This window comes from Narcine bancroftii, chromosome 12, assembly GCF_036971445.1.
Source record: "Narcine bancroftii isolate sNarBan1 chromosome 12, sNarBan1.hap1, whole genome shotgun sequence".
NCBI classification, from domain to species: Eukaryota; Metazoa; Chordata; class Chondrichthyes; order Torpediniformes; family Narcinidae; genus Narcine; species Narcine bancroftii.
In genome coordinates, this window is record NC_091480.1 from 82653921 (window position 1) to 82664900 (window position 10980).

The 10980-nt window shown below is 42.9% G+C and overlaps 1 protein-coding gene across 1 annotated transcript; it reads left to right on the plus strand.

Annotated features, from left to right (window-relative positions):
* The first annotated feature begins 1248 nt into the window (after positions 1–1248).
* LOC138747728 (heat shock protein beta-11-like) lies at positions 1249–2784 on the plus strand. Its single transcript, XM_069907241.1, has one exon. The coding sequence runs from the start codon at positions 1411–1413 to the stop codon at positions 2062–2064; it is 654 nt and encodes a 217-aa protein (XP_069763342.1). The 5' UTR covers positions 1249–1410; the 3' UTR covers positions 2065–2784.
* Positions 2785–10980: the final 8196 nt, after the last annotated feature.

The window sequence follows — 10980 nt, forward strand, 5'->3', positions numbered from 1 at the left end:
AAGGATGTCAATAAGATTGAAAGAGTGCAGAGGACATTTACAAAGACGTTCCCAGGACTTGAAGAACTGAGTTACAGTGAAAGGTTAAGCAAGTTAGGACTTTATTCCCTGGAGTGTAGAAGAATGAGGGGAGATTTGGCAGAAGTGTACTGTGACAGAGTATTTAGAGGTGGTTTGGGAGGAATTGTTAGAGCAGCTTGCACACACACATTTTAAAACACAGAATATTTGCAGGACTTTTGCAGAATGCTTTTTGCAGGAGGCAACAAATTATAGACAACAGCTTGCCTGGGAGAGCATGTGATCTTTGCAGGGACAAGAGAAGTGTTTTGCTCTCAGAGAGGGAGGGTGTGAAACAGAGAGAGAGGAAATAATCAGTTCAAGAAGGACAAGCTGGCAAACTTTGGAAGGCTGCCTGGTTGAAGGAGAAGACTGGCAGTCTGAAATGTGACCTGAAAGAAAGAGAATCACCTGAAGAACCCTGAAGGGGGCAAGTTTTGACAGCAAGACTGATTGAGAAGCAATCAGTTGTGGATGTCCTGGAAAAGGAATCTCTGAAAACCAGCAAGAACCCACCTGAGTGGTAATTGTTTGCCTGTTAAGCACCAAAGGCTGGTGAACTTTGTTAATGCTAACTTCTGTGCACAGTTCAAGAATTGCCTGCAACCAGTGAGAGCCAAAGAACTTTTCTAATCTTAAATATACATGACATGCACCTGCGCTTAGTATTAGAGGGGGATTAAGTCGTTAGGTAGGTTAAGTAATAAGTTAAAGATCAATTCTGTTTTCTTGTTCAAATATAATTCAAAACTACTTTTGTTTAAGTAACCCTGTGTTTTTGGGGTCCTCATGGTGTAGATTGAGTAAACGCGAGCAGGAGCAGTTAACGAGCTGCCAGCTGAATTGGTAAATTCAGGCTCAGTCTTGACATTTACGAAACATTTGGACAGGTGCACTGACGGCAGGACCATGGTGCAGGTCAGGGGGGGTTAAGGAGGAATATAGTTTGGGATAGACTAGAAGGGCCGAAGGCAGTGTTTCTGTGCTGTAATATTCGATGCTTTTAACATCTGCCGTCATGTCCCAACTTTATACTTTGGAACCAACTTTGCTTGAATCAACGCTGCATCCCTGCGCCTCCCCGTGTCGTCATGGGCTCAGAACAGGCTGGAAGTCTCTGGGTGATGTCGGTGAGTCACCGGGTGAAACCTCCCAGTTTAGAGGCGGAGTCAGTCTGTTCACCTCCCGCGTCCGGAGCCCAGCAATGTTCAGCAGATTCTGGAAGCGCCTGGGTCTCTGCCCCCCGGGATATATAAGGTGTGCGTCCCGCGGGCTGCGGCAGCTCAGCCACTGAGATCTGCCCGTTCACAAGCAGCCGCTTTCAGAGCAGCGACAGGAGACGCGGAGACGATGCTGAGCTGCCGGACCTGGTCCCCTTGCCGTCTGTGCCCGCAGCCTGTGCACACCCTGTGGCCCGTTCCACTCGCCGCCTTTGAGCCGCTCGAATGCACCGCGTGGAAACGGGCGGAGGCCACGAGAAAAGTCACGGGCTTCGTGGAGCGAATTTTTGAGGAGCTGGTGAAAGAATTCAGGGGCGAAGGAGCGAGGGAGCAGAGGCAGCGAGCGGCTGCCGCTGGAGAAGGCGACAGCGGGCAAGTGGGCGAGGATGGAGATGGCTTTTCCCTGTGGCTGGATGTGCTGCGATTCTCCCCGGAAGAACTGAAGGTAAAAGTGCTTGGAAGAAAAGTGCTGGTGACCGGGAGCCGCGAGAAGAAGAGCGACGATGGCAGCGGCTCTTCCAGCTACAAATATGAAGAGTTGCGGAGGGAATTCCAGCTGCCGGACGGCGTCGATGCTCAAGCTGTGAACTGCTGCTTGTCCCAGGACGGTCGGTTACAGGTTCGAGCCCCCCGCCTGGCGCTGCCGGCTGTGGATGAGCGGCTCGTCCCCATCAACGTGGAATCTGGGGAAGCCACCGGTCCCGTCCCCAATCCCGGGGAAGAGGCAAAACAAGAGGAGAGAGGAGAGGTCGGTGGGAACAAGGAAACGCACACGGACACTTAGACTCGTTTGCAATGAAACCCTGCAACGTGTCATTGTTCAGATGAAGATGTATTTTTAGAGTCATGTAGAAAAACCTTTAAAATATCAATTATAGATGTTAAGTAATTTAAAATATGTTAATTGGTAGAATTTGGTACAAACTTTGTTACTTCCCTGCCTCACTCAATTTATTTCATTTTACTTTATTAGATGTTATTTGTGTGCTTTTTAAAAAAACCCCTATATACATATTTTTTGAATTGTGTTATATATTACACAGTAGTGTTTAATTGTTCCATATACTTCATACTTAAAAGATATAATTGTAGTTGTAAATATTAGAATAAATAGGTCACAATTTATTAATGAGGTAATATCCAGTATTGCTAAAAAGTCTATTTTTTCATTTCTTTTCCATCTTTCTTTGGGGCTTTTCTGCATTGGAGGGGGAGAAAAATTATAAAACAGATATTGATTTTAATATAAAATTTTCTAGTTTTGTTACATGCGCCAATAAAATATGAAAATAAAAATATCATAATTTGATGAAGGGCTCTAGGCCGGAACATTGGTTATGTATCTTTATCTTTGACCCACTGAGATTTCCCACCATTGTGTTTTTACATGTATCACTGCTTATTTTTTTTGACCATCAGTAGTTACTTACCCTGCCAATATACACGTTATCGTGGATTATTTTTCACTATTGTACTGAAAGAATAAATATTTTGATTTGTAAAATATTTTTCTTTATTAAATGCATATTCATGAACTAGACATCGACATAACTCGTAAAGGAATTTTCTTTCTTAAAACACAATTCAGCTGCTAAGGTCTTCCATGCCACATCATCAGATGTCTACCTTTAATCAACGTGCCTTCCCCTCTTCTGCCATCAACACGGCCCTCATCCGTAGATCCTCCGTCAGCCGCATATCTGCCCGGTACTGCACGTGCAACAAGGACAGGGTTCCCTTCCGATCCACCAGCCTCCGTCTCCTACATATCCTCTTGCACCATTTCCACTACATGATCCCACCGCCAGCCACATATTTCCCCTCTTCATTGTCCACAGGCACCCCCACCCAATCACCTCCTTAGCACCTACCCCTTTAACCGCAGGGGGTGATCCACTTGCACCCACACCTCTTCCTTCACAACCATTCATAGGCCCAAACAATCCTTCCAAGTGAAGCAACCGCTTTCCTGTGAATCTGCAGGGGTCATCTACTGCATCCAGTGCTCCTGTTGTCCTCTCTACATTGGAGAAACTGGACGCAGACTGGGAGTTTGCTCCCACTGTGCACCTTGGTTCTGTCTGGTGCAATAGTGTGGATCTTCCAGTGATCACCCATTTCAATTCCCTGTCCCTTGCTGACATGTTTGCGTATGGTCTCATGCACTGCCAGACTGAGACCACCCGCAAATTGGAGAAACATTCCTCAATTTCCATCTGGGAACCCTCCAACCATATGGCATTATCATTGATCACCCTTTTCATCTTCTCTCCTGTCACCTTTCTGCTCGCTATCTCTCTTCCCTTTCCCTCGGTTTCAAAGCCAAAATCAATTCTCTCCTTTTATATCCAATTAACACCTTTTGTCTCAACTTTCTCCCCTCATGTTCTTCCCTCTTTCTCCTCCAGCTTTTAATTCAAACACCTATCTGTTTTCATTCATATCTTGATGAAGGCCTCACTCCTGAAACAATGGTTATAGATCTTATTCTTTGCAATGTACACACACTGTTGGACCTGCTGATTTCTCCAGCATTGTTTTTCCTTTGGAAACAACATCAGCAGAACCAGGCATCAAACCCTGCTCCTCTCTGTGGACTTAAGGTATTAGAACAGGCTGGTTCTTTGGGTTGGAGTCAATGTTCCTTCATCTTTCCTCATTGCTTTTCAAGTGTTTATTGATTTAAAGTTGTGATAGTCCCTGCATCCATCCATTTAACTCCTGGATGAAAAATATTGTTCTCATATCCTCGCTAAATCTAAAGTCTATCTGCACCCTCTGCCATCTCCAGGTGTGTAAATTGGAGATAGAACCAACCCCATTTATAACCCTCACCCTTGCTTCTTTACCAAGGGAGGGAGACAATCTCAGCTGCACAGTTAGCCTCTTGTCTGTCTCTATGCCACAATTTAAAACGGAAACCATGAAGAGAATTGGTCAGTAGTTGAGTATGCACAGAATATGGCTGGAATATATATATACCGACCCCCACTTATACCTGATTGGAACCATACCTTATAAAGACAATGTTATTTGTTGCAGATGACTTGTACAAAAGGCCTCTCCTCTCCCTACTTGTTTTAGAATCTTATCACACTTGAGGGACCTTCAAAACCAACAGACCTCTCTTGGACAGTGGTATTGAACTTTAGATTTGAGTGTGTGTTATATAATCCAGATTTTAAAAAAAAAATTTCTGATTACAATTTGCTTGGCAGTAACTTTGGAACAACAGTGATAGGGGAATAGGAAAAATTGCAGGAACTTTTTCATTAAACTTTAAGACAGAAGTATTTCAGTCGTAGAAACTGTTAGGGGTCTGGGGAAGGGAAATAAAGACAAAAGCAAGAAGTTGACCGTGAGCCACAAACGTTATTAATATATTCCAAAATATCATACATATAGAAATAGCAAAGATAGACCGAAGACTCGGAGTTTTGGTTACAGAAAGAATACAAAAATAAATGAGCTGATTTAGCATTTTGCCACCCACTGGAAGAATCAAGAGACTGTGGATAAATGTTTGTCTCTTCCTCATTCCTGTGCAGGGAGAACACAAGGTACAAAAATCACCCCAACAGCAGCTAATTGAAAGACTAGTTTCTTCCACTTAACTGTACAAAATCCCGTGACCACAAATGTTCAAGTTAGACAGGAAAATTAAAGTTGTGCCAGAGACACACAAATGCACCATCTCCTTTTAAATTCTGAGATTGGTTTTAATCTACCGTGGTTAAAAAAACCACCCAGAAATGCTGGAGTAACTCAGCCAGTCTCACAGCATCCATAGGAAGATGCATTACTAATGTTTTGGTTCTGATCCCTTCTTCAAAGTGCCACAGGAAGGTGTCAAAATAAAGACTGAAGAATGGGAGGGGAAAGAGTCCAGACCAACAAAACGTCAGAGAGGGAGAGGGAGTTAAAACAGAAACCAAAAAAGTCAATGCTAATACCATGTGGTTGGAAGGTGCTCAGACAGAAGAGGTTGTTGTTCCTCCAATTTGCAAGTGGTTTCATTCTGGCAGTGCATGAGACCACAGACAAATGTGTCAGCAAGGGACTAGGATGGGGAACTGAAATGGGTGGCCTCTGGGAGGTCTATGATATTGCAGCAAAGTGATCTCAGTCTGCTCCCAGACTCTCCAATATAAAGGAGACCACAACAGGAGCTCTGAATGCAGTAGATGACCCCCTACAGATTTACAAATGAAATATTGCTTCACTTAGGACTATTTGTGACCCCAAATGCTGGAGAGGGGCAAGGTGTGGGTGCAAACTGAGCATCTTATGGCTAAGTGCCAAATGGAAAATGGGTGGGGAGGGAGGAGTAGAAGAGGAAGTCATGAAGGGTGCAGTCCAGGTAGAAGATGGAGAGGGGAATAAGTGTCTTGTTGTGATTTCATGTAGTAGGTAGCAGAAATGATGAAGGAGGATATGTTGTACATGGCGGCTGGTTGTGTGGACAAAGGGAATCCACTCATTCTTGTGCTTGGGGCAGAGGCGATCAGGGCAAATGTGCAGGTAATGGAAGATACAAGTGTGAGGGCAGAGTTGATGGTGGTAGTGGAAAAGCCATGTAGTTTTAAGGGGGACATCTCTGATGACCTGGCATTGAAATCCTCCATGGGAACAGATGTGATGGAGGAATTGAGAGAAATAAATGTTTAATCCACCAAGCTCAATTTCTGAGATGGTGATTTCTCAGGATATTTCTGTATTAAATTTGTAGATTCAATTTAATCTGCTTCAGAAATGGAGAATTGTTTAAACTGAACTCACAAAATATCTTTGAAAGGTAACAAACAGATTGATTTCACTTGCTGTTTGGCCAACTCAGTTTATCCAAAGTAAACCACAGTGTGGAATTCAACTGAGACCCAATGAGTACATTGATTTTAAAAAAGTTATTGTAAGAGTCCAGTATATTTATTAAATGTGGTAAAAACAATGCTGGACTCAGCTGGTCCAACAGTGAACTTTATCTAGCAAGATAGATACATAGCCAATGTTTCAGCCTTGAGCCCTTCATCAAGGTATACAAAATGTGTTCTCTTTATGGTGTCAGTTTGTTTTAATTTCTGCCTCCTTGTCAATAATAGCAAGTTCCCTGTAAAGTGAAATATCAACACCTCTTCTGTGACCCATGCAATTAACTGCAGTTAATTTTAAGAGGTTTGGGCTGTATCCGGTCCTCACCTTCTATCTCATCTGCATTCAAAGGATAATCCTTTAATTTCTGCCATGACGACATATTACCTTCCCCTTTAAGCAAGAACCCACTCCCTCGACTACCTGGTCTGTTCTTACACCCCTACCAGCCATTTTTCCATGCAATATCTGCCTTTTCACCTCCTCCTCCCCATCATCCTGGGATTAAAAATCTTTTCAGATGAAGTAATGATTCACTTGCACTGCATTCAGTGTTCACAATGAAGTGTCCCCGACAGAGGAATCAAAAGGAGATTGAATGACTCCTTTAGTGCTCATATTCACCTCTGTCAGGGAAGCACAGTTCCAATGGAAGCTGCTTTAATTCATTATCCCCATTTCTGTGGAACATCTGTCGGTTACCACATGCAAATGAACAGCCATGTTTCCTCCAAAACCACAGTAGATCTGTCAGATTTAATAATTATGAAGTACTTTAGAATATCCCGAAATGATGAAAAATGATTTATAATCAATTAGGTACAAGGACAAAGGCTTCATTTTACCAAAAAAAAATTGTTACTGGAACTTTATACAAATAAATTGATTCATATGCTCTGCACAAAATCTTATCCCAATTTCCTGCCCAGATTCTACACCAACCTTTTATTTACCCGTCCAAAAAAATGGTAGCCCTGTCCTGGTGCAGAACCGTAGAGCCAAGACACAGCACTGCTCCGAAAGGTTCAACCCGATTCTAATGCTGGCAGCTCCCAAGTGCATTATAGTCCATTAGAGGAGCCAACATGAGCTTAAACTTAAATCTTGCGACCTCTAGGTCTACGCCCACGATAGCTGGGCCTGCGCTTGGCAACAGCCATGAGGGGGGGGGGGGAGTCACTGACAAGAGAACACTCTCCCTCGCCCCCCCCCCCCCCAAATGAGAAGTATGGGAGATGACCCCACAGGTCAGCAACCGCAGCAGCAGATCAGCAAGGGGCTCAGTGGCTGAGGGATCCACACATGCTGTGTGCGACTTATGGGTGGGGGGTGGGGAAGCTGCCTGCGTTGCAGGCTGCTGGAGGCTGGATCATGAAAGGCTTTGGGGGCTGAAGGCTTTTTGATCATGGAGGTTTGGAGCTCTGTTTGTTAATGAATCAAACAGCAGTCTGTGCCAGGCCTCTCTAATGGCGACTGTCTGCCTTATGGCAGCCTGAAAGTAATTTTATGTAATACAGTATTACGCATTCTGTATCATTACATGGCAATAAAGGAATCATGAATCTTTAATCACCATATTGCACCAAGACATTTTGTTACCTGAAATCATTGCAGCCATACAGTCTTAGCAACTTCATGGATTGTTTTATGGATGTGAGGGACTTGGCTTCATTCCATTCCCATGGACTTGTAATAAGTAGCAAAACCAAGAATGTCTTGGTTTTAAAGATCTTCACCATCTAGTGTAGACATCTTATCCAGATTTGTGGTCTGATTAAGCCACCAAGGACATTTCATCAAAAGTGAAACAGAGGGGAGGGAAAAAGGTATTTAATTTTTAATTTAGATATAGTACAGGTCCTTCTGGACCACAAGCTTATGCTTGCACCCATGTTACCCATGTTACCAACCTACTAATCCCATGTCTTTCAAACTTGTTTTCAGTGCAGAAAGGGGGAGGGATGGTGAAAGGGCGTGGACCAAAGTTATGAAGGTTACATTTAAAAAATGAACAGATATAGAAAATAGCAACATTTATGAAGAAAAAAATGAGCAATTACCTGAAATAGGCAAAATTACAAATTCAGAGGATTACTTCATAACCAGACTTCAGTTCCTTAGACTTACACTAGTCATCAATGGATTATTGTAGTAGGGAGGGAGGTTTAGTTGGGATAGGTGTTGGAGCCAGTGGGATTATGACCCAATGTCAGCAATTTTTCTGATGTTAAGGGGAGAGTGAAAGCGAGAGATTTGTGCAAACTGATAAAGAGTGAGATTTGCAAAAGTCAAGGCTGCATTTAATTAAAGATATCAACTCCTCTCTTTGTTGTTAAACTTTAAAAGGTACCTACATTACAATTTAAAAGATACCAGTACCTATCGAGCAAAAACATGTTCAATGTCAAGAAAAATGGGGAGAGGAAATTTCTCATTTCAGATCGATAAAGCAAAGACTGGGGAGCTCAAATCATTTTAAAGACGAGTTAGATACCCTCAGTCACCATCCCAACATCCAGCATTTCAAAAAAAATCAGACAAATTCTTCATTTAATGGGCATTTATGCCATAATTACCACATTAATATGGGTCAAAATATATAAAATGTAATATTGCTTTTTTTTTCACATTACACAAAAATATTCATGCCAGTATAAATCTCCAATAAGTTGGAAAGACACATCATTCCTAATATTTAGTTAAAGCATTGAAAACTGCTGGGGATGAGAACAAGGGTATTTATGACCGGGGCTCGGGATCTTTACCAGAATGTCATCTCTGAAGTAAATTGGCAATTCCAGAGGAAGCCAGAGGCAGAGACATGCCAGCTATGGCAGGGAGTGCAGGGCAAACACTATTAGATGGCTGTGATGCTTCATTACCCAATGAGCTGAACACCTATTCCCACTGTAAGAACCAAACAGTGCCTACTAGAATCCCTGAAAAGGCTGAACACCCTGCGATATCTGTCTCTGAGAGACATGTCAGAACAGCATTCAAGAGGATGAACCTGGCAGGGTACTGATAATCTGCACGAACCAACTAGCCGGAGCATTCATGGACATTTTCAACCTCTCATTGCTGCAGCCAGAGGTTCTCACCTGCTTCAAAAGGGCATCAATCACCCTGGTATCCAAAAGAGTTGTGTGAGCTGCCTCAATGACTACTCCCCAGTAGCACTAGCTCCTACTGGGATGAAATACTTTGATCATGGCCAGAATTAACACATACCCAAAGGTCCAGACCTTCTGCAATTCACCTATTATCACAATTGCTCTACAGCAGATGCAATATCACTGACTCTCCATCAGCTCTGGATACCTCTTAAACAGCAATTCATACATACGGCTGCACTTTATTGACTACAGCTCAGCCTTCAATGCCATTATTCCCTCAGGGCTTGTCAAACAGCTACAAACTCAAGGTTTCTGCACCCTTGTCTGCAACTGGATCCTTGACTTTCTCATCGGAAGACCAGTCGGTATTAATTGGAAACGGCTCCTCACTGATTATCAACACAGGTGCACCCTTCTAAACACCCATGACTATGTGACCATGGAATGTTATCTACAAGTTTGCCGATGACACCACAGTTATCGGCAGAATCACAAATGGAAATGAAGCATAGAGGAGGGAGATGGATCAGCTCGTTGAATGGTGTAATGACAACAATCTTGTGCTCAATGTCAGCAAAACCAAGGTGATGCTTGTGGACTTCAGGAGGAAGTCAGGGGGAATATGATCCAGTCCTCATCGAAGGCTCAGTAGTGGAGAGGGACAAGAACTTCAAATTCCTTTGTGTCAACATCTTGGAGCCTCCATGTTAATGCAAACACAGAGAAGGCTCGCCAGCAGCTATAATTTAGGCACTGCAGAAATATTGTTACTATTTGATCTCACAGAAGATGGATTCAGTCAAGACAGAGTATACAGGATCCTCAAATTTGACTGGCCTGAAACTCAGTACCATCTTGGTCATAAGATGCAAGCCATGATCCTCCTTAGTGGAGCCATGGGACAAATTCCAGTTAGAGGAGACTGCTGCAGACAATCATTTGCATTCTTTTTGATCCTTAGTACAATACTTCATCCTGCCTGCACCTGAGATCTGGACTTATTTACTTGTGATGCTTTCATGCATTCTTCCAAAATGACATTTTTCTTAAATTGTCAAGTCGTTTGACTTTATTCCCAAAACATTTTTGCAAATGATCAAAGGCTAATCTACCTTGAAACCTTTCCAGAAATTTTACCATCTTTTATGCATTTAACAACAGTTTCTTGCCGAATATTCCCAATTTCTGACAATTTTACAAGCCTTTTTGATTTAATAAAATTGTGTTTACCATTGCCAGACTACTTTTCTGATGTATCAACTTGAAGACCCATCGAGTCTGCCCGCCATAAGCTGATCCATTTTCCCACAGCCCTATTGTCTGGCCTTCTCTCCATAACCTTTGATGTCCTGGCTAAGCAAGAATCTTAAATACACCTGGCTTCCACAAAGGCTTGTGGCGACAAATTCCACAGATTCACTAGCTGAAGAAATTCCTACACATCTGTTCCAAGTGGACACCCTTCAATTCTGAAGTTGTACCCTCTTGTCCCAAACTCTCCACCATGGGAAACAACCTTCCTAGATCTACTCTATCCATACCTTTCAACATTTGAAAGGTTTCAATGAGATTCCCCCTCAGTCTCCTGAATATCAACAAATACAAGCCAAGAGCTGTCAAAAGCTCCTCATGTGATAACCCTTTCATTCCTGGTAATAGTCCTAGTGTACCTCCTTTGAACCCTCTGCAAAGTCAGCACATCTTTTCTTAAGCAG